Source organism: Lichenostomus cassidix, chromosome 17, assembly GCF_008360975.1.
Source record: "Lichenostomus cassidix isolate B80296 chromosome 17, HeHo_3.0, whole genome shotgun sequence".
Classification (NCBI taxonomy): domain Eukaryota; kingdom Metazoa; phylum Chordata; class Aves; order Passeriformes; family Meliphagidae; genus Lichenostomus; species Lichenostomus cassidix.
Window position 1 is genome coordinate 4873272 of NC_139497.1, and position 22772 is coordinate 4896043.

At 45.2% G+C, this 22772-nt stretch overlaps 2 protein-coding genes across 3 annotated transcripts in view; one reads left to right on the forward strand and one right to left on the reverse strand.

Annotated features, from left to right (window-relative positions):
- Positions 1-2476, reverse strand: part of GPR107 (G protein-coupled receptor 107) — a 37965-nt gene extending 35489 nt beyond the window's left edge. Inside the window, exons 1-2 of one of the 2 annotated variants that reach the window (XM_085077016.1) lie at positions 2396-2476; positions 1097-1295 (exon numbers count right to left, since the gene is read on the reverse strand). In XM_085077016.1, the coding sequence (XP_084933142.1) occupies positions 1097-1195 (99 nt within the window). In that variant the 5' untranslated portion in view covers positions 1196-1295; positions 2396-2476. Of the gene's footprint in view, positions 1-1091; positions 1296-2395 lie in introns of those variants that run through there. The other variant, XM_085077017.1, reaches the window with a different exon arrangement.
- A 5777-nt stretch (positions 2477-8253) lies between these two features.
- The window catches only part of FNBP1 (formin binding protein 1), an 88162-nt gene continuing 73643 nt past the window's right edge, over positions 8254-22772 (forward strand). The window contains exon 1 of the mRNA XM_085077019.1: positions 8254-8460. Coding sequence (XP_084933145.1) covers positions 8437-8460 — 24 coding nt within the window. The 5' untranslated portion in view covers positions 8254-8436. The remainder of the gene's footprint in view (positions 8461-22772) is intronic.

Consider the following 22772-nt stretch of genomic DNA (forward strand, 5'->3'; position numbering starts at 1 on the left):
CCTCAAAACAATAATGTAACCAGCACTAGCCTCCTAATTTATTGCTTCAGGGAGAAGTTTACTTTTCCTGAAGCTCAACAATATTCATGTGGTTGCACTCTAAACCACTACATAGTCTGGAAAATTTCCTACAAGTAAGACATGAACATCCCCCAGCACTCACAGTACCCCAAAGCCTGAAGCAGAGCTCCTGCAAAGTTCTAGGCTCTCCCTGAACTGCTACAAAAGCACAGTAGCACTGGTCCCAGTTATTGACCACTTCATTATCTCTTCCAACGTTTCTACTGGCAGAATATTGCATGGTGTTGACAATCAAATCAAAATTTAGCTTTCCATAAGCTATACAGAAGCCTGTACAGCTCCTCGGTCCTACAGCAACTGCACAGCTGCTCATGCAGAACACAACAGGCTGCAGCACTTCTTCTCCCTGACGCCCACAGCTTCCTGTCAACAGCCCTGAATAACTATTTTTTCTGAAATATAATCACAGGATGACCCATCACTCCTCCAAAGCGCACCCAGCAGTCTACCGAACCAAAACAGCAAGCTGTCAGCATCAGTAACTCAGCCTCTAAGTGCTCAGTTAGTGCAAAGCAGCAGCTGGAAAGGCAACAAGGCAGCCAAACACCCTTCAGAGGGAGCAGGACGGGAACGCCACAACTAAAAGGAAACTCAACCGCAAACCTCTTTCAAAAAACTCTCCCCCAGCTCACGTCCAGCCCTCTCTTATCACATCGCCTTTAACGGAACGTGAAGCAGTTGCACCTTCAGTCACCGCAATTACAAGGCCCTTCACACGCTGTACCGCAGCTGAGAACCAGCACTTGTAGAAGGGGCTGTGCGGATGCGGGCAGGGCTGCGGGAGGATTACGGCAAAAGCAGAACACGGCGCGGCCCGGGCGGGCTGGGGCGCGGGGGGAGAGCTCAGAAAGAAGCGAAGAGAAAGAAGGGTCGGAGCGGAGAGCGGGACGAAGGTGGAGACACGGGGAGAACAATCCCGGCCCGCGGGAGGTGCGCCGGGCCGGGCCGGCCTCACCGCTCCCCTCAGAGCGCCCGGGGGCCGAGCCAGCGGGGCCGGGGGCGGCGCAGACCTTACTTTGAGGGTGAGGTGATGGACGCGGGCGCGGGCCGGGCCCGCGCGGAGCAGCAACAGCAGCAGCAGCCCCAGCACGGCCCCAGCGCCGCGGGCCGCCATCTTTGTTCTAGCGTCAGCGTCCCCCGCGCGCCACTTCCGGGTCAGGCGAGTCACGTGTCGGGCGGGGCGCGTCACGTGACCGCGGTGGGCGGGGCTGGTCCTGTCAGGGAGTCAGGAGGGGTTGGGGATGGGGGAGCTCGGGGGCTGTGCAGTGCCACCCTCTGCCCGGGCGGGGACAGCGCCCGCTGCGCCGGGGACAGCGCCCGCTCCAACAGGGACACCTCCCGCTCCAACGGGGACACCTCCCGCTCCAACGGGGACACCTCCCGCTCCAACAGGGACACCTCCCGCTCCAACAGGGACACTCCCGCTCCAATAGGGACACCTCCCGCTCCAACGGGGACAGCGCCCGCTCCAACGGGGACACCGCCCGCTCCACCAGGGACACTCCCGCTCCAACAGGGACACTCCCGCTCCAACAGGGACACTCCCGCTCCAACAGGGACACTCCCGCTCCAACAGGGACACTCCCGCTCCAACAGGGACACTCCCGCTCCACCAGGGACACCCCCCGCTCCAACAGGGACACCCCCCGCTCCAACAGGGACACTCCCGCTCCAACGGGGACACCTCCCGCTCCACCAGGGTGCCCCAAGCCCGTCCAACCCGGCCGTGAGCGCTGCCCGGAGAGCAGCCGCGCTTTCTCTGCGCAACCTGCGCCAGAGCCTCATCGCCCTCCCGGGGAAGGTTTTCCTCCCAATATTCAGCCTGAATTTTCCCTCTTTCGGTTTGAACCCGCTCCCCCTTGTGCTGTCGCTACAGTTCGCGCCCAAGAGTCGCTCTCCAGCTTCTGTAGCCCGTTCAGATCACGGAAGGTGCTGTGGGGATCTCCACACAACCTTCCCCAGGCTGAACAGCCTCTCAGCCTTTCCCCACAGGGAAGGAAGGTGCTTCCCAGCCCTTTTCTCTCCCCCTGAGAGCATTTCGTGCTCTGCTGGGCTGCCCCTGCCCACAGGCTGCTCCCCACGATGCCCCCCGGGTGGGATCAGCCCCTCGACGAGGGCCAAGCCCTGTGCTGTGTCCCTCCCCAGCCCTGGGACCCCCTTGGTTTCGGGGTCCCCCCTGGGTGGTGGGTCCCCCCATGGCCATGGGGCTCACAGGGGGACACTGGCCAAAAGGAACCCCCTGAGCCTCCCCCAGACCAGCCTCTGTGGGGTGACACCAAAAAAAAACCCCAAAAAAGACTGAAACTCTTCCTACCTCAGCCCTGCAGCATCGTCCACAGGGAGATGTGGGCTGGTTGTTTACAGGGAGGGCTGAAGTGGCTGTTACCAGCTCAGCCGTGGAGCTACCAGTAAGTTCCAGCTTCTTCCTGGGAGCTATGGCAACAGCAGACGTCTGAACATCAGGTAGTCCAAACAACAGGAAAATTGTTTTTCTATTTAAAGCCAGGGTTAACGTATTGATTCGAAATGCCACCGAAAAAAACATGTAACAAACAAGAGGATTTCTGCGTCTTTGCAGGGGTAGTTTTGCAGCTTAGAAATGTTTAAACTGGTAGCTGTAGTCCCTTTTACCAGTAAAACAAAAAGCAGATTGGGCCTGGTTTCCATGACTTGTTGCTCAAAATGAGAGTAACGCAAGAAGCAAAGTGAATGTGAATAGGGACAATTAAAATGGCTTTTTGGTTGACGCATTGCTGAAAAATAAAGTTGAAAGACTATGCAATGGGAAGCCATCAATGTAAATAAATCTAATTTTCAGTGAGGAACCTTGGGCTTTAAGCTCCCAAAACTCAGACGTTTCTGATTTTCCCTTTCAGTGTGTGGCAAAACAGCTGTGCAAGTTCTGTTTTCTAGAAACAAGTAAACAACTGGACTGGAGCAGACAACTGAGGGTGAAAAGACAGAGAAAAATCAATGGCCTTGACCTTCTTTTATCAAGATTATCTAGTAATGTCCCATCTTTATTTAGAGAGATGATTCAGATGTTCCTGTACATTTTTTCTCACAATTTCATTTCCCCCTTGTATATTCTTAGGTAATAAAATAAACACAGAAATCTCACCAACAGCCAGAGAAACCTGGATTGGTACCAGGAAATATCTGGAAGCATGAAAAAAAAATCTGTTTTTCTAGTAATTTTCTGTCTCTGGGCAGTGCGTGTCGGTGCCACTAGATGTCCTGGCAGCATCAGTCCTTGCACCACACGGAGCTATAACACAGGTTTTTAAAAAAAACCCACGGATCTACGAACATCGCATGATTTATTCTAGAAAACTCCAGTTAGATATTTTCTTGGAATTAGTTGTTTTGGTTTTATGGGTTTTGTTTTTGTTGTTTTTTTTTTTTTTAATATTAAAATGGTTATAATCGCTGTGTATGGAGCACCTGAGAAACCTGGGAAGATTTGACTCCTGAGAAACAGCTGCTTGCAACCACAGCTGCAGCACAGGCTGTCATGCCTTGATCCTCTAACAATTATCAGACACATTTTGACTGCTTGAGTGGTCAAAGAGCACGACGAATTCCCCTATAATTCTGGGATTTTGTTCAGCTGCAGAGTCTTTTTTAGACTGAGGATGCTGCCTTGGGGAACTCCCTTCAGAGCCTTTCTTCCTTCAGAAGAATCATCCTTAGTCTGAGGATGTTTCCTAGCAATCAGGGTTTTTTTATGCCACAGAATAGAAATTTTCTGAAGATCTTTATTTTTTTTTCAATGTTTCTTCACCAACAATTTGGATATTGAATTAACTGTAAGTTCCCCAATTACCTATAAAAATGAACAAAAATAGAATTTGTGACATGTTTACTTTCTTTGGCTATGCATTTTTCTAAGAATCTGTATGTTAAAAGATGTCTGTACCTAAATTTACTTCTCTGTTAAGATACAAACCAGCCTCTGAGCATCATTAACAAGCTGTAACAATAACGTTCGTTGTGACATCTGTTTGTTTCATTGTAGCTTCCACACATGATCACTTTGCAGTAAGTCTGCCATTCACAGTATACGCAGTTATTCTTAGCCTGGCTATCTATATTCTTTGTTCCTTCATTGTAATCAAACATATAATTAGAATTGTTCACAGACTGCTTTGTTTTGGGTTTTTTTTCCAAGTGTATCATGGACAACCGTTGAGGTTATGTGGAAGATATCAGCTGCGTCACAAAATCATGATGGAGGGAGAGCCTGCAGGTACAGCTCAGCACAGAGTGAGCAAGATTCTCATTTTGTTAACATATTTTGTGAGCCAGGGTACAGGCATGGAGTGGGGGGATGAGCAAGATAACACAGACCCAGGGCAGGAGCCACTCAGAATCCAATCCTACAGTCCCTGGGCAAAGGGAGAAGAGCAGACCCGGGGTTTAGAGCTGGGAGCAGCCAAAATCGAGGTACTCTGGTGAGTTCACAGCAGTGAGACAGTGCCAAGGCTGAGTTGAGAAGTCCAGCTGCAGTTTGGGTGATGGCAACCAAAGTCAGCCATGGTCTAATGATGGCTGGACAGGTCCACAAGAACAAGGCAGGTCTAAGAAAAGGCTAGATGTGATATAAGCTCTATATCAATAGGATTTACAGCCAGGCACAGCCTGAGCTGGAACCAGGACCCTCTGAAACACAGGGCAAAGAAAGTGGGCTTTCAGGCCAGACCTTAAATTGATTTCCTGGGTCCATGAGCAGAGGGTGTGGGTATAGGCCCCAGCTGAGGGTGTTCAGGGTTTATCAGGTCTTGATCAGGACCCAGAGGAGCATTAAAGAGCACCAAGGTCCCCTGTAGTGTGTGAGAGTGATCTGTGCAGTGTTGTAACAGCAGATAGGAAACAGCTGTGATGATGATGGCCTCTAGGAAAGGTGTGTCCTCTTCCTTTCCTGGTGCTCTTCCAGTCCCAGTGTATGAGAGGTTACAAGCAAGAGCAATGTTCCTTATCTTGGATATGGACAATTTGGGTAGAATTGTAAAATCAAAGGGAAGCAGCTGTAAGGGTGATAACTCTGGGGGGAAAGGTACGTCCTCTTCCTGCTATATCCTGGAAGTTGGAAATGCTTGTCCATGCTCTAAAAATGGTGATTTTTCTTGTTTTGCATAAGTAAACAAACAGAGAAAAAAAAAAGGTTTAGAATGAACTGCAGTTTAGGGATTTATTTTATCTACTTTATATGGTTTCTCAGTCATTTGGCAGTGAATCTGGCTGTTTTCAAGGGGGATTGGGGTTTCCTAAACAAAGTCCTGGCTTTCTAAAAATGGAATTGCTTCTGCTCGGGTTTTGGAGCTGAATCTGGGAGTGTTCTGAATCATAACAACAGGAGAGATAAACAGAGAATTTACAGGAATAGGCCCATATCTACATAACAGATCTGCATGGTCTTGTTCTCAGCATGGCTGAGGGAAAATTCCTACCCAGCTTCTGTGTTGCTCAGATATGGATTGTGTAAACTGAGTGAAGAAGTGCTAGCTAATGTAACTTCTAAGAGTAACTTGGAGTTATTTTTTGAGACTGGAACCTACTGAGCTTTCCAGCATCTACTTTGGCATAAAGGGCTCTTAATGCTCTTGTTGTTGCTAATTACATAAGTAATTAGGGACCAGCCAAGCTGCAGGCCCTGTTGTTTTGGGCACTGCTCAACTGAATGTAATAATGTAAGTGGCAGTCCCTGCCTTGGAGAGACTTGGGCTAAACAATACAGACAGTCAAAAATAGGGAGAAGTCCTGTTCTAGAAACATCCAGAATTAGTTTTATCTAGCTTTTGTCTTGAACCTCTGTGCACACAAATGTTGATAATTTAAAATAGCTTTTGACATGGTTTGCTCTAACGTACCATCATAATGTAAAACTTGTATTTCTGGCCTTTATCTTTCTGGAACTGGTGGAGCATTTGTATCTCTCAGTGTGGACAGGTTTCCCTGCCCATGCTGGTGTAACAGGTTTGCCCTGTTCCCCTCCCAGCTCTTTGTGCAAAAGGAAATTCCACACAAACTTAGCTCAGATGATACCAGCGCTGTTCTCTGTTTCTGTACATTCTTTCTCTACGAGTATTTATGGGTTAAGCTCTCAGAAAGTCTCCATGTAACCGTGCTGTCTGGTTTTGCAATGTGTCCTGGCTGCATGTAGGGCTAAGGATGGTGGGTTTGGGAGCCTGTGGAAGTACAGGCTCTTGGAAGATTGTGGTTGTGCTTCAGGCAGCAGGGCAGGCTTGGTTATTCAAATATGTTGGCAGTAGAAGGAAGAACTATTCTAAAATGAGCTGAACTGGGTGTCTCTTAGTTGTTATGAAGTCAGCCCTTTAAAGTAATAACTTTTAATGATGAACAAAAGCATTGCCTGTTGTGCCTCTCTTCAAAGACAGCTGTGTGAGGAGCAGCACTCTCCTCTCATGTTCAAATCAATGGAGCTCGGATAAAAATAAATGCAATTCTGTTATTAACATAACATTTGTCTTCATTGTCTTTGGAAATGTTGGAATTGCTTAATGTGTTTTTCTTCCTCATGTAGGGTAACAGCCAACCATCAGTGGAAGAAGTGCATTAATCCAGAGGAGATAATGCTTGTTGTAGCAGCTGGTCAATTTTTATCTTCTCACATCAAAAGCATCCCCACCCTTTATGAGCAGAAGCCTTTTACCTCAGGTGAATTAATATGCTTCCCTTTTTTATTCCCCCCATGTAAATCTCTCATGAATAGATAAAGCAATAAATATATCAGTCTAAAGCTCTTTTTGCATTTGCAGTAGCTGAAAAGCAGAAATTCAAAATGAGATTAAGTGACACAGCTTAAATAAATGACACAGAGGAAGAAGATCACAAAATAAATATTTTTCTGGCAAGGAACTAAGCCATTTTCTGCAAGGCCTGTGTAATTGCTACAATAACCCACATTTATGCAAAGGCAGATAATTTGGTTATTTTCCTGCATGCTTGTTGAGCATTTTGGTGACAGATGGTGGATTTAATATTCTTGGATTTGGGTTATTTTGGGGGTGGGGGGTGTATATACTGCTTAGCTGAGTTAGAAGTCAGCCCTTGCAGTGAGTTCACAGAATTAATTCAGTTGGAAAAGACCTCTGAGGTTATCGAGTCCAACCTGTGACCAATTCCCACCCTGTCAGCCAGACCATGGCATTGAGTGCCACATCCAGTTCTTTCTTGAGCACCTCGAGGGATGGTGACTCCACCATCTCCCTGGGCAATCCGTGACAATATTTAATCACCCTTTCTGTGAAGAAATTACTCCTGATGACCATCCTGAGCCACACATGACACAGCTTCACGGGTTCTAAGGGTGTGGGTTCCCTTCCTCACCTTTCTAGGGCCCTCACCTCCTTTACAAATGACCAAACCAGGAAGATCGTTTTTCTTTTTTGCTTCAAACCCAGCCTCACCTGGCTCTGGGGTTGGGTGCTAAGAGGCTGGGAAGGGCTGGGATCACCACCTCTGTGCTCGGCACAGGTGAGGCATCTCGAGTACTGCATTCAGTTTTGGGCTCCTCACTTCAAAAAGGACATTGGGGGCCTGGCGTGTGTCCAGCGAAGGGCTACGAGGCTTGTGTAAGCTTTAGAAAGCAGAGAATAGTAGAAAGGTTAGGGCTGGGAGGGACATCTTCAACCAGAGCCGATTGCTCGCTTGTCCAAGCTGGCTTTGAGTGTTGCCAGGGGTGGAGCATCCACCACCTCTCTGGGCAACCTCAGCGCTGACGATTCTGTGCCCAGGGCTGCGCTGCGGACAGGGAGAGCTCGCTCCCTCAGTGACCCCCGCTTTCAGTGACCCCTACCCCCTGATCCCCCCTGATCCCCACGCCGCAGTGACCCGCGCTCCTCACTGGTCCGCGCTCCTCACTGACCCCATTCCCCAGTGACCGCCGCTCCCCACTGATCCCTGCTCCCTGGCGGCCCCCTCTCCCGCACTGATCCCCGCTCCCCGGCGGCCCCCTCTGCCGCACTGATCCCCATTCCCCCGGCTCCCCTCTCCCCGTTCGGCTCCCTTTCCCCCTCGCCCCCGTCCCCTCACACCGCCCCGCGCTCCCCTCGCGCACCGAGCCGCGCCTGCGCTCCGCCCCCGGCCCGCCCCCCCCGCGCCAGCCTCGGCCGTTCCGCGCCTGCGCAGCCCGGAGCTGTCAGTCGCCCCCCCGCCCCGCGCCGCCCGGGCCATTTTGCGGCGCGATGAGGCGGGAGCGGCGGTGAGCAGCGCCCGTCCCGCCCCGCTCCGCTCGCACCGCCGGGCACGGCCCTCCCCAGGGCGAGCACGCACAGCCGGGGGACAGCGAGCCCCGCAGCGCCCTCCGCCCGCCCCCTCAGCGCCGGCGGAGCCATGAGCTGGGGCACGGAGCTGTGGGTGAGTGTGGCGCGGGGGGAGCGGGGCTGTGGAGCCGCAGCGGGGCATAACGGTCCGTGCCCGGGCGGCGCGGGCAGCCGGGACCCTCCGTGCGGCGCTCGGCACAGCTCAGCCCGGGGGTCCTCCCGCTACGGAAAGTTTCACGTGCAGCCTCTGCGGGGAAATCCCAGCGGAGGTTCAGGAGTTTGATTTAATTTTGCTGAAGGAATTAAATAAAAAAAGGCTCCATAGCACAAAAAAGCGCGGCGGTGGCTGCGGAGCGGAGGGGGCTCGCAGCGAGCCCGGGGTGGGTTTGGTGTGTGGCTGCTGCGGGAGGCTCCGAGCTGGAGCTATGGACAGGGGGTCCGGTTTCAGGAGAGGGAGCTGCAGGGAAGAAAAGCCAGATGATAAAGTTTCCTGCCGCTGCTGTTAAGGGGCTTCTCTCCATGCTGAGTCTGAAGGACGGAGATTTTTACGAGAAGAGTTTGTTGTGTGTAAATAAAGCAGGTTTTCATGGTGCGGAGGGTTTCAGTGTGTAAAGCTCCTTGACGTTTTTGAGGAGAACCTGGAAAGTATAAATGCATTTGGCTTACGGTGGAACGTTAATGGAAAATACCGTCCTGTTAAAAGCAATGAGAAGTGGCTAATAGCGATGTGAAATGCTCCCTCGCTAACGAGCAGAAACAAGGCAAGGCAGATAAAAGAAGTGTGGGAAGGCAGAAGAGCTGTTCCACATACTCAATCACAAAGAGGACATGGTGCAGCCATGTTTGATGGTGGAGCATGGAGCAGACCTGCTGGCTCTGGCAGGGCTGGTACCCGCGGGCAGCAGGCTCTGAGCGGCTGTTCCTGACACCCCAAACACCTGGGGACAAACCTGGGCTCGGGACCAGGGGGGACAGGGAAACGGAAACGGCGTTTTGAATGAACAAGTCAAGAATAAGTGGCAGAGGGTCATCTGGATTGTAAAGCACTGCAGGATTCTCTCCTGTAGTGTTTGTGGCTGGTAACCGGTGCGAGCTGAGATGAAAATATAGCTGAGCTTATAAAGTGTCTCTTGAAGAAACGGTTATTTTGGATGTGCTAATTGTTGTCCTTTCTGGGTGCATTCCTGGCCCGTTCTGGCAGGCAGTTCAGCATCCCGTTTTGCTGTGACATTGGAGTCATGTTATAGCCAGAACTGGTTAGAACTATGCAGTAAATTAGGGAGCAACTGCTGACTGGCAGAGATTATTTTGGTGTGGTTTTATATGCCATAGAAAGAAAAGTGATAAATGCTGGTGAAATAGTGTAGTGATGCTATATTGATTCATCAGTATATAAACAGCTCTGCTGCATGGGAATGTCTCTGGGAAAACCTGCAGTTGCCTCCTTTTTCTGCATCTTGAATGCTTTGGGAGGAGACTGAATAGTTTGAGTGGAATTAAAGTGAGAGGCTGTATAACTTGACAGTTTTGACGCTGGGAAATAAATTCTGGATTCTCAAAAGGAACTTTTTTCTTCTTGTTTCTATTTTTTTCCTTGCATTCTTAAAACTGCAAGCGATGCTGAGGTGTTTCTGAACCAGAATGGTAGTAGAGGGTAGTGCATATAAATAGTTCCTTTTGTTTTATGTAATATTTGTAGGGGTGTGTGTGCGTGCAGTCATACATTGGTCTTCTGCAACAGTTACAAATTGCTTTTGTAACATTTTTTATGCAAAAACATTGTTTCTGAACTTGTCTTCAGCAGCATCCAAGTATCATTTTTCACATGTTCAGTGTAGCACTCTGAGAAATGTAGCAGGTTACTGAGGAATAGGGTTGGATTAACAGAGTAAATGATTCTAGTTACAAAATTGGCAGGAGTTACTCAATTTTAGTTTGGGCAGAGCTCTGAAAACCCGTCGGTTTCCAGTGCTCTGGGTATTTAGGGCAAAACAGTGATTTCTCACTCTGTGCTCTCCCTTTCAGTGGAAAGGAAACCACACAAACAACCAGTATTTAATGTATGCCACCTTCTTTTGTTGATCGTGGCAGGTCTTTCTTAAACAAAATTAAATTTCCATTTGCCTTAGAACTTAGTCTTTTTTTTTTTTTTTAAGTAGGCAAGGAATGGGTTTTGAGGAGCAGGTGTGGTGAGCAGCAAATGCCTGTTCTACATGTGAGTCATATGTGGTTTGAACGGCTGAAAGTTGAAGCAAAAGCAAGTGTTTTTAACTGTAGTTCAGAAATTTCCTAGAAAAATTAGCAATATTTGATCAGGCTTGACTTGCACCCTCTATCTCTATCTACCAGGCTCCATGCATGTTCATGATTCACCCCTTTAAATATAGCAAGTAAAATCGAGCTTGCTTTTTAGAGCACATAGAATGTTAATGTGCTTGGAGTTACGTACAATTTCTGTTCATTCCTTGGGGGGGGAAAGCTGATTGCAGAAAGCCTTATACTTCAAAAGCAATAAAATCCCTTTGGCAACATGTGAGTTATTCCCAAAACAGGCTTTTAGCCTTGTGCTGTGATCTGAGTGCACCCTGTGCCTCTGGGTTGCAAATCCTATTGTGGAGTTCCTACTGATATTTCACTGATTCTGGGCTTGGCATAGCATCTCAAGATTGTCCCTGTGAGTGTAAATATACCAATAACCAGCAGAGTTGTTAGAGGTCTTAATGCAGCATTTATGTCCTGTATGAGGTGAAATGCTCAGGGTAATGGGATCGTCTGGGGCCTCCCAGCAATCCGGTGTTGCAGAACAAAACCTGGAGGTCTCATGTAGCCCTGTGTGCAGTTTCTGTCCACCCAAACCCTGCACAATTCTGCCTGTTACACTCCAAACATTCAGGAGCTGAGGAGGAAGCAGCAGGTAAAGGACAAAGTTCAGGCATAGCACCAAAACATTTTGTTTTTCACTCCGGTTCAAGAGTGCATTAAGGGAGGACAGGTAGGAGGGTGTAGTACATATTTATTTCACGTCCGTTTCTTGAAAATGGTAGTGTTTTCTAAATGCTTAGCTAGTGGAAGTGATAAGTAAAGGTTATTTTGGGGTGAAGGTGTGTACCTTCAGTACCGTGCTTTGGGGACAACGGGCTGGAAAATCACTCTTGGCTCTCCTTCACCCTTTTCCTGTCTTGGCTAATGGCAAAGAACACGAAGTGTGGCACCCACAGCCCTTCTGAAGGGTACTTTAGTGAGTAAAATCATAGTGTGTGCCACACTTCCCTCCAGAGCCCTTTTGTGTGGTATGAAGCCCTTGAAACGAGTGGGATTACATTGCAAACTGAGCTGAAACCAACCTCGGCACTTCGGTGCTTGTCTTGGGAGTTGAAAAGGCTGTGGCAACGTGGTTGGTATATTGAATGGAATGAACTTTCTTGATTATGACTTTTGGTGCAGGATGTAGTTTGGGGGATCTACGTGTAGATTTGTGGTTAAGTTAAAAATTCTGCCTTTTCAAAACCCTGTCATAGCACAGCAGGTGCAAATGGCAGAGCGATTGAATGTGGAAAGTTTTATCTTTTTGCTATGAGTTTTTCAGAGGTGTAGACGCTGTGGGTTTGGTTTTGGTTTTTTTTTTCCACATTCAGTGTAAATTTAAAAAAAAATCCTGGGGACGAAGGTGTTTTAATCAAGTTTTTCTTTGACCTTTGTGAAAGCTAGGTGGCTGCTAACAGCTGTCACTGTCCTTTCAGCCTGTGAGAAGGTGGATATTGAGTATTTGCCCGGCTCTTAATTTGCTGCCCGGATGCAAGGGGCTGTGTTGGCCAACTCCTGACGGAAGCAATACTTTAGAGACAACACCTTTTGTTTAGAGGGTGTTCCAACACACTTTACTATGAAAACACATGGCTTGTGGATATGGTTATTTTTGCCTTTTCAGGTTCATTCCACATAGGTGCAACTCTGAGAACTTGACCGCCCCACTTGCTATTTGTAACTGCTAAATTGTTTCCTCTTTCAGTACTCTTATTTCGTCAGCAGAATTTGTGTTTAAACAGCTGTGATCTTGCATTTCTGCAATTTGCTTGAATGCAGCATTGTTCTCCAATAGTATTTGCAATGGATGGGTGTTGCATGGAGGGTGACTCACATTTGGAAACCATCTGGATTACCTGGGTAATTTTGACCTCTGTGGCATTACACGGTGGTGCGTAATGGGCACAGGAGTCAAATGTGATCTCAAATGAAAACCCTGTTTTCCTCTGCTTTGTGAGAGCATCTGCAGAGCTGGATTTAGGTTTGATGTATAGATTCTTGAGCCAACATCTAGTTTTGTTGTATGCAGCACTGTAGTTGATTGCATACAATAGAAATTATGTGTTATCCCACCCATCCCATTCTCACACCTCCTACAGCCCTCACCCCCGGGTTCTTTGGGTTTGGCTGTTAATTGTTACCCTCCAAGACTCAAAAGGAAAAGGAGATGGTGTATGATGGGAAAAGGACACAAGTAATTAGTCTTGCATGATAAGCCACAGGTTAACTCTGATGAGCTGAGAGTTTCCATTACGGGCCTGACTTCAAAGGTGGGTGGATGAATTGCTGGCAGCTTAGACAATCTTCTCCTGTGCTCTTCTGAAACCTGTATTTTATTGTAAATTTGCTGTGAAACTTACTTGATGCCATTCAGACAACTCCCAGAGGCAGAGCTGTGTATCCCTGACCTTTTGTTTTTTGTGTGTTTCACAGAAACTTGGTTTCTGTTTAGTAACATGTTAAAACTTTTGTGTATTTCAAAGCGTCTGGAATTTTACCCATAAAAATACACTCTAAAAGTACCCTAATAGCAAATACAGTGAAAGGCTGGAAGAGAAAAGTTTGAGGTCAGTAGCAAATACATCATGTTTATAATTTGGGCTTGGTTATTCAAAAGCTCTTAGTAAAAGTCGTACACAGACTGCCGGAGATGGGCACTTCAAAGCAAAATACACTTTTTATTAGTTAAGTAGTATTAGCTTAGTATTTTGCATAGTTATTTGGACAGTTTTGAGGTAGCAAAATTGACATCAACATCTCCTTATTTCACAGTGGCTCACTCCCTGTTTTAAGTGGTCAGCCTGTATATGCAGATTAGTGGGTGAGAAATAGTTTATAGACGCTGAATCATTCCAGAGCATCTGCATTCTGCAGCTCACACCTTTGTGTGCATGCCCAGCTCAGGGTGGGATTCGGGGCTGCTGCAGCCTCTGTGCACATGCATTGTAAAGTTTGTGCCATCAGAGGTATTTTCATGAGCTTAAAAAGAGAATTGTTAAACTTTAGAGTGATTTGTTGAGTGGGGGCTGCTCTCCTGCTTGCAGGAGGTGATTGGTAGGAGAATGGGGTATGTGAGAGGTCCCTGCCTACACCCCTGGGTACCTGCAGGCACCAGGAATAGAAAAACTCCCTTTTGCTACCTGAAGAGCTGCTGGGTCTTCAATGTTTGAATGTCTGAGTAATTTCGTTTACAATTCTGATTTGCTTTAAGAAAGAGGATTTCTACAATATTGTCAAACGACCTATTCTTGTATTTCCTACCTATTCATTAAAGGCTGGGGGATTTACAGTCTTTCAGAGTGAGTCAAGGCTTGCAGAATACAGTGTTTTCCCTTCCAGCCGTATTGTGGCTGCTCAAGATCCCCCGCTTCCTTGAACCATATGGGGAAGGCAGTCAAACATGAGCCGATGTTTTTCTGGACTCTTTGCAGCTCATTAGTGTTACTCATGTTGTGAAACATTCTTTTACAGCAGAATTTCAAAAGCTGTAAAACACTCTTTTAAAGCAGAATTTCAAAAGCCGAATTCCACATGAAGAGCAGGAGCCACTGCTGCACTGTGACACTGTAACTTAATAACCTGCTTTGCATTATTGCCTTTGATTGCTGGACAGGTAACCTGCTAATGAATTTTTTGAAATTCACTTTCATCCTGTTGGAAATACTGCTGCTGAGATTGGTTATGCGTTGAATCCAGTCCAGCTGTCAAAATCCAATGCTTTGTTGAGTTTCCTTAGTGTTCATGTAAATATTTTAAAATAACTTCCCCCTTCAATATAATTGTACGCTTCAGATGAAACTTCTCTTCTTCCTTTCACCCCTAGAAACTCTGTTTTTCTATTTATTTTTTTTCTTAAAACAGTAAGCTTGTTACACTGGTAAAACACTATTTTCTCTTGGTATGTTGCAGTCTTTGCCAATCTTTTCAATCAACGGCTTTGGCTGTAAAATACAAAACAGTGGAATAGTAGTGTGTGTGTATATATACAAATATATAATGGATGTATGCACAGGACATGATGCTTCTAGTTTTTCTTCTCAAGCAGGTGTGGTGGATCTCTTTGGAATTTAACATGTTTCCGTGTTGTCCGGAGACAACCTTATTAACTTGGTCAATAATTTCTCTTGGCTCAGTTTATTACGAATGTTTTGTTGGTATAATGAAATAAAATGTATCTTTTTGCATCTAAAAATAGAAAAAAAACTGTAAATGGGGCGTTTAGATGAGCTCTGCTGTAAGCAAAGTGCAAGAATTAAATACTGTTTGCCTGGTGTTCATTGCTGATCACTGAAGCAGATCATGTTGAAAGGCATGTAAAGAAGCAGTTCTGTTGCAATGCTGTCCTTAATTTATTTGAGGAAGAGTCAGCCTAATTGGCAAAACAATCAAAAGAACAACAGCAATCCCCCAGATGCCCTCAGAAACCCTGTAAAGCAATAAAACTTGAAAGGGAGTCACTCGGGAATTACTGTCTGGTTTAGAAAGATGGTCCTGAGTGAGCTACCAAGTCACCCAGATAGTCCTTAATCCCGAGGAAATCCGAGTGGATTATTCTTCTTGTTGTAGCTGAAATAATATAGATTTCTTCCATTAAATGTGTCACTTGGCCATCTCTTGTTCAGAGTTTTTCAAGCGCTTCTGTTTGGTACCTAAACAGCTTTTACAAAGCCAAGCCTTCAGTTGTGCCCTCGCAGTGGGGTTGGTGTGAGTGCTGCCCGTGCCATTCATTCCCTGAAGGGGAAGGGTTTGTAGTGTTTAGGTTTACTCCTCTGGGAATAGCAGGTACAATATCTCTCATAAATTATTCATTTTATACTTCAAAAATTTAATTTCATTGTACTGAGTCTGTGGATGTGCAGATAAAGGAGTGCTACCTATTTGACAGGAGAAGGATCATCTTGCAAGGATTTTGAGTATATTCCTTATTCCTAACTGCACTCCTGGAAATTTTGCTCCAATTAACCCCAAGAAATTGCTTATTTGGTGCCTTGGACAGTTTTCTCTGTCTCAGACTCTATTCTAGACTGAGCTGGGGGCCCTTATTGAGAATGAATTTAACATTTTTTGTTAAAATAATCTATTTTCTGCTGCTTAAATTTTCACCATGTTAGTGTGCTAAGGCTGCTGTTGTCTTTCTGTGCCTGCCCCTTGCATTTTGTGTTTCAGAGCAGTCAGGATATTCAGTTGTTACTAGGGCCAATGTATTGCACATGCTGAACACGATGCCTCTTTGGTTTTGGAAAGCTGTAGTGCTCCCATTCATTGGAGCAGGGCTTGAAATTTGGCAGACAGAAGCTGTTGAACAGGGATATGCCTGCTGCTGTGGTTGAGAAAATATTCCTCAGTTAGACAAACCTGTAAGCCTTTGGAAAAATACCACTTTGCATGTACTCAGTGAAGATATTATTGACCAAATCTTCCTGAGTGCTGGCTACCTTTTGGCCTTGGAGGGGTTTTTGTGGGGTGAGATGAGGTCACCAACGCAATAATTGAGGATGGCTCAGTCTGGTCCTTGCAGGAGAGCAGCCAGATTTCCCATGCCATGGCTGCTCAAGGCCAAGGTGGAGCTGGGCAGTCTCTCCTGTTCTCAGACTCCTTTGTTGGCACTCAGTGGTGTGGAGGGAGAAGCTGGCTGGAGGGTAGTTCTGGGTGAGGGGGATCTGGGATCTGGGCTCAGTTTTGGAAGAGTAGTGTGGGTCAGTGAGCTGGGAGAGAGAGGGGATGGAAGGCATGGCTGCACCAAGTCATGGTAAAGGTCCCTCTGACCACTTTTATTCTTTCTTAATGACAACAAACCAGTTCTTCTGTTATCATGGAGTGATTCTTGTTATACTCACCCTCAGGTGAGTGAGATGCTGTGGTCAGAGATGGAAACTGCCTGATTCAAGAGACTGAATGTGGAAAAGGAGGGCTAGAGATCACACCAGGATCTAGTTACAGACAGTTGGTTCTGCTTGTCTAGGAACTGTTCCTGTGACTGAAGTGCCAGGAATGATGGAGAGGGTCATTTGAGGAGAGATAATTCAAATTGGCAGTTCTGACAGTGAGTGAAGCAGGACTAACAGGGTGAAGGAAACGGCAGAAATGAGCTCAGGAGGAGAAAATTAATTCAAACAAAGAAAACAAGGAACCAGTCAGTAACAAGGAAACAGCTTGGATAAAAGCAGGTAGAGAGAGCAGGGCTGGGCTCTGGGCAGGACGGGTGGGATTGTGACTTGCTGTCAGGCTGGATGTGCAATGGGATTAGTGCATTAGGAATGGCAAGTCAAGAGTTTGATGGGATCAGGAGAAAGTATAGTGGGTGCACTAGGGGAAGGAATAAGCATGGCGCAAAGGATGAAGATTAGATAAGAAATAAAACAGAAAAGTAGTGCAGGGACCTAGCAGTCCTCTTTTGGCTTTGTGGTATTGCTATTTTATGTGGCTTTTTCTGTGTAATGTTTAAGTAGAGTTGACATACTGGTTTGAATGTATATACATCGATTTCTGTCTTTGCACTTCGCATCTTTACTCCCTGTGGAAGAATATTTGACAATATCCCCAAATAAAAGCTTTATCCGTAAGTGTGTGTGCTGCTGTTTTTCATCTACTCATTCTGTGCAGAAAGCCTGAAGGAGTCTTTTAGCAAATAAGTTCAAAATGTGTTTAGATAATATTTTTCACTTTGCATTATGCTCTCTTATGCAGAGATAAATGCTTTAGCACTTTTATCTTGTATTTACAAAAAGAAAAAAATGATTGGCATGGAGCAGGGAGTGAATGGAAGTGTGTTTTCTCAAACAAAAGTTAAAGGGAGAAGAGAAATATTTCTTGCCCTCTTGAGGGCTGTTGATCTGTCAAACGTGGGCCTTACAGGAGTGGCATTCATTAAGATTGTATAACTCAGGTTTTGCTGTAGTAAAAGAAAACTAGCAGTGGATGAACAAGGAGAGCTGCATTAGAGCACTACATAAATATTTTTTCACCCATCCTGCCTCTCTCTCCCAAGTATAACAGTCTGAGATCCTTTTGCTCATGTGTAGTCACTGGAAAAGCCTAAAAATAAAGGGTGAGAGGAAAGGGTTCTATGTGGTGGTCAAGAGCCTTTATTTCCTTACAAGTCTTTGGAGCTGTGAAACATCTGGGTTTCGCACAGGATGCTTTTGGCATGTGTTTGTAACTTAACATGCAAAAGCTGAAAAACTCCACATCTTTGCTTCAGTTTTTGGTGTGCAAAAAACCTCCTAAGCAAATGTTTCAATGATGGATATATTGGTTAGGGGTTTCTTTGCTGCTTTGCTCAAAACCATCATCATCAGCTGATCCAAGAGGCTCCATCCTCCTGAAGTACAGCCAGCCTGACCACCAGGATCAAGGCATCCAACAGATTACAGTTGTGTGCTTTACCTGAACCCCCAAATTGCACCAGCCGACCCTTTAGGTAGTGAGAATGCATCTCACATGACATGTGTGACTCGGTGCCTATTTAAATCAGTGCCCTGGGGATTTGCAGCCTTATTTTTGGAATGGGGGGGCTAGCTAGGTTCCAGCTCTATTTAAAGATAAAATCGAGTGTCTCTGGCTGTGTGGCTGCATGTGTCCTTCTGAGATGCAATGGAGTAGCGCAGGAGACTCTGGGAGTGGGTAGCAGCTTGCATCTATTCCTGGTGTGTGTGAGCATCTCCCCACCACCTCCTCCTCCAGATAACCGTGGGCTGGTTTTATTTTTGCATTGTGGCTCCCATTCTGATTCTTGTCTGCATCATCCTTATACCTGGATTATGTATAAAATTGCTGAAAACTCCTTTTCCAGAGATTCAGTGTGATTGACACAAAACGATCTTGAATAGGAAAGCTGTAATTGCTGGAAAACGACGATTTTTGCAAGAAAATGTGCTGTTGTGAAACATATGCACCAAATTTAGACATCATTGGAGACTGGGTCTGCATAGTTGTCACTCTTGGAAAATACTTAGTCTTGAACAGAAAGGTATCATAGTGCCAGCATTTAATGGTTGAAGGAGTGTGTTGAATTGTTCCACTAACAAAAGCCTTTTCTGAGCTAAACAATACAAATATAAACATTTCACTTGGCTATTAGCAGTTGAGTTGAAGTACTGGATGGTTGGGAACAGCATGACAGAATGGTGTGCTCCATTCACACGGAGGTCAGAAGACATTTTACATTATATTTATGGGTTTCATGCACACAGTTATAGACACTTATATTGACTTGAATTTGCTGTTGGCTCAGTGTAGTCTTCTGTGGTTTGCTTGTGGGTTAATCTCTGGGAACAAAAGACCAGAATAGTGACAGAGGAATCAAAAGCCAGAATCCACACTAGGAGAGCTGAACAAGTCAAAAAGTCCAAATAATAGAAATCCAGTCCCCCGTTTTGCAGTTAGAATGTAAGAATGAAGTCTTTGGGGTTTTTATTCACGATGGATTGACACACACGGAGTTTGGGAGTTGCCGGTCAGTGGAGCACTATTGATGTCCCTTTGGGGACAAGGCATCCATCCAACCTCCTCGGCGGGGGGTGGGATTGATTCCCTAATCGGAGCAGCAACAATCCATCCTGAAGCTTCCTCAAGGTATTAGGGCTAAATTAAACAGTCTGGGACTAGTGTGTAAGCCCTAATGCACTTCAAGAGGCTTTGGTGGATAGGAGAATTTTGAAAATAATCAGAAGATGAACCCAAAAGTAACAGAAAAAAGCCACGGGCACAAATCACCCTTAAAAAAGGGACCAGAATACATTTTCTTTGTGTGGTGCAGTGCTTAATGCTCAGATTCTCTTAGGGAAGAAAAGATGCATGAACTATACAGCTCTATTCATGGCACCGCATTTAGAACTTGTTTTCTCTCCTTTGTGTATGTGCTCCATAGCTGTTCCAAAAATAGATATGGTCACAAATATCAAATTAGTGGAATTAGGCATCTTAAAGCCAGGAAATACACCATTTTTAAACAACAATCACTACTGAGGAAATGGGGAATCTTATGCATATTGTATAATGTGTTTATTTTGCAAAATGTTAAGATTGTTTGTGTGCATTTGCAGAGTCCCAAATTCTGCATGAATTTCTCAAGGATAAAAAGGTCGTGATTGCATTCAGCTTTATTTGCAATTTTACTTTTCTTTAACTTGGAGGAGGAGGAATGAAACATGACGACTGAGCTTTAGACTGTGTATTAAGTGCTCATAAACAAGAACTAACTCTAAAGTGTCAGTAGCCTTGTTAGTAATGATCAGTAGCTTACTGATCATTATGGATGTCATTCATGTGCAAAAGTACTCAAAAAATTAATGTAGACGTGACACCTCTTCTGTCTTGCTGTTAGTTCTCAGTCACTTTGTCTTGGTGCATCTCACTCTGCAGACCAAGCCAGGTAAGCAGTAATTTTCTTTTTCCAGCATGTTGGAATCCTTTACAAGTATATCCATAAAGCCCGAGGACTTCATGAAAGCTGGAATGTTTTCGGGTGGCTCTTTGTTACCAATGTCTGTGAATTCTGAATGTCCCTGGTGGAAACTGGCAGGTGCTGTCATCTTGAGCCTCTGGCTTCAGAGATGCTCTGCCCAAGTCTTCTCCCACAACATAAACTTCATTGCTCCTAGTGGTTTATGACCCACCAATTTGGGCTGTGAATTAGCAGCCAAAAATTTTCACAAACCCTGGTTTGATCTTCAGGGTTTGTGAAAAACAAATCCTTTATTTTCTCTTCCTTGGCTGGGAGCAGCTTTGACTCAACCTTTGGACCAGAGCTGTAGCTTCCCAAAACTATTTTAAGTGGAAGGTATTGTCATTGGAGCAGCTATAGAGCACTGAGTGACCTCATTGTCCTCATGTGGGAGGGGTTGTTCTTGTCAATTTGCGAGAAATTCTTTCTTTCTTTCCCTGCCTTCTGTGTAGGTAGGTAAACACACATTTGTTTTCCTCTTCCTCTCTCAATCAGTCTGGTTCAGAGGCCAAACTTGCTTTCCCTGCTTGGCAGATAAAGCATCTTGCAGATTCCAGTCAATATCCTCTTTCATATTTTTTAGATGATTCAACTGCTCATCAAGCAACTGGTCTATCCCTGTGTTATAAAATAGTTGGGGAGTCATGGGACGTTCAGGGAACTGAGCCCAGAAGCTCCAGTTGCTGTGTGAAGATCAGTAGCTCAGACCCATTCAAGTCAAAGGTTGGACAGGAGGTTCCTGTTTGTTCTTCAGACAAAAGCATTTCTTGTGTGTTTGTGTGCTCTTTAATCCAACAGATAGAGCTGCAGCCTTATGATGGATGAAAGCTGAAGTAAGCAAAGTGTAGATATGAGGAAGAGGAAAAGGGGAAGAAGAGGAAGGCTGACACATTGCTATGCAGATGCCTTGCACCTTAGTCTTGAGTTCTGCTAAGGAGAAAATTTACTTTTCTGATGTTCTGCAGCAGGGCAGGTTTTTTGTTTAATATCCCATTATTTTCCCCTGTTACCCCCCCTTGCATCTTCCTTCCCATGAGTAGATTATTTATTCTCGAAAACACTGTTTATTTTGCCTCTCTTGCATTACTCATAAGATTCATCTTATCATGTACTTTAGGATTTGCAACATTTGTTTCCAAAGATGTTGACTAAAGTGCAGTGTGATAACCCCTCACAGGCTTGAGCACTGTGACAGGAAGTGTCATTTTTAGCAAGGGTTCTGTAGGTCACCTGAATATACCAAATCTCAGCTTATTCTAGGAGACCCAGAGCACTGGAGAGAGAATTGATGACAGTGACTTGGGAAAATTTTCAAATATCTTGCTGTTTTAATAATTTCAAAAAGTGTTTTGAGGTGATGAGTTTTCATTGGCTCTGATAAACTGTTATATCCAAAGCCAGGCATCTATTCCACAAAAATAAGGACTTGCCCTTTAAAATCTTCCACTTCGAAAGTAAATGGCTAATACCATCTCATTTGATCAATAAATTAATTGGAAGTCCATCTAGCAAGACTTTTGAGGAATGCCTCAGTGTCATTTATAGGATGTCAATCCTTGTAACACTTGGGTTGCTTCTTTTATTTAAAAAATGCATTGCTTAAAGTACTGTACTATTCCAGAATTCCCTTGGTTTTTAAAATTCAAATATTTATTTGTTTCATGAACTTGTCATGAGTTGGTTGTCAGCATTTTTTGCTGGAGATCCCACACTCTTTGTGCTGGATAGGCACTGTGCAGCCCAGGCACTGATGGTCCTTGTCTTTAATTCATGTCACATAATTTGCAAGACAAGGAAGATTGGAAGGAGGGAGCACAAGACACTCAGTGATGTGGAAATCCTCAACCTCTCCCAACACGTATCTCTTCTGGTCTGGGGTAAAAACATGGCAATTTCTCTTGTGCCCCAGTTTGTTATGGAAGTTCAGCTGTGTTGTGACATTGTAACCACTGAATAGTTACTATAGTCTGGGATAAAATAGATACCCTTTATGTTACTTTTAGATTTATTGTATCTTCTTATATTGAAAATCAACATAGTAGGCTGATAGTATAATTTTTTTGTGTATCTAGAATTGCAGTGCTCCCTGGGTGTTATAAAAAATGTGTGTCTGACAGCCACATTTCAAAGAGTTGTTTTTTCAATGTACTAATTAATTCCTTTCAAATAAATAGTCATGCAAAAAATGAAATACAACATCAATATTTAATGGCATCTGCTTAAAAACCTCCTGATATGGAGTTCTGAAGTTGTGTGGGGGTGATATTCACACATCCCTCATAAAGGGAGGATGGAATGTGTGTGTTTTCTTTTCATTTGAGAAATGAATTACTCCTTAAAATGTAATTGTGAGGTGCCCTACATGGCCCTGTGCAAAAATAATGTAGGAAGCAGCTTCATCTCTCTTTGGAGGCTGTTGCACTGTGAATCCTGTGGATGTTACCAGAAAGGAGTTTGTTTCCTGAAAGGAATGACCTGGTCTCCACCTCGCAGTCCAGTTGCAGCAAGTTTGCAGAAGTTGTGCTGAAAATGGGCTGCAGTTTTTCTCTTGCTGCAGGAAGCAGTGAGCCCAAGTGACCAACATCTTGCTCTGCACATCACATTGCTTCCTGTTCCTCTGTTGAACAGCACAGGAATGAGCTGACCTAAATTTGTGG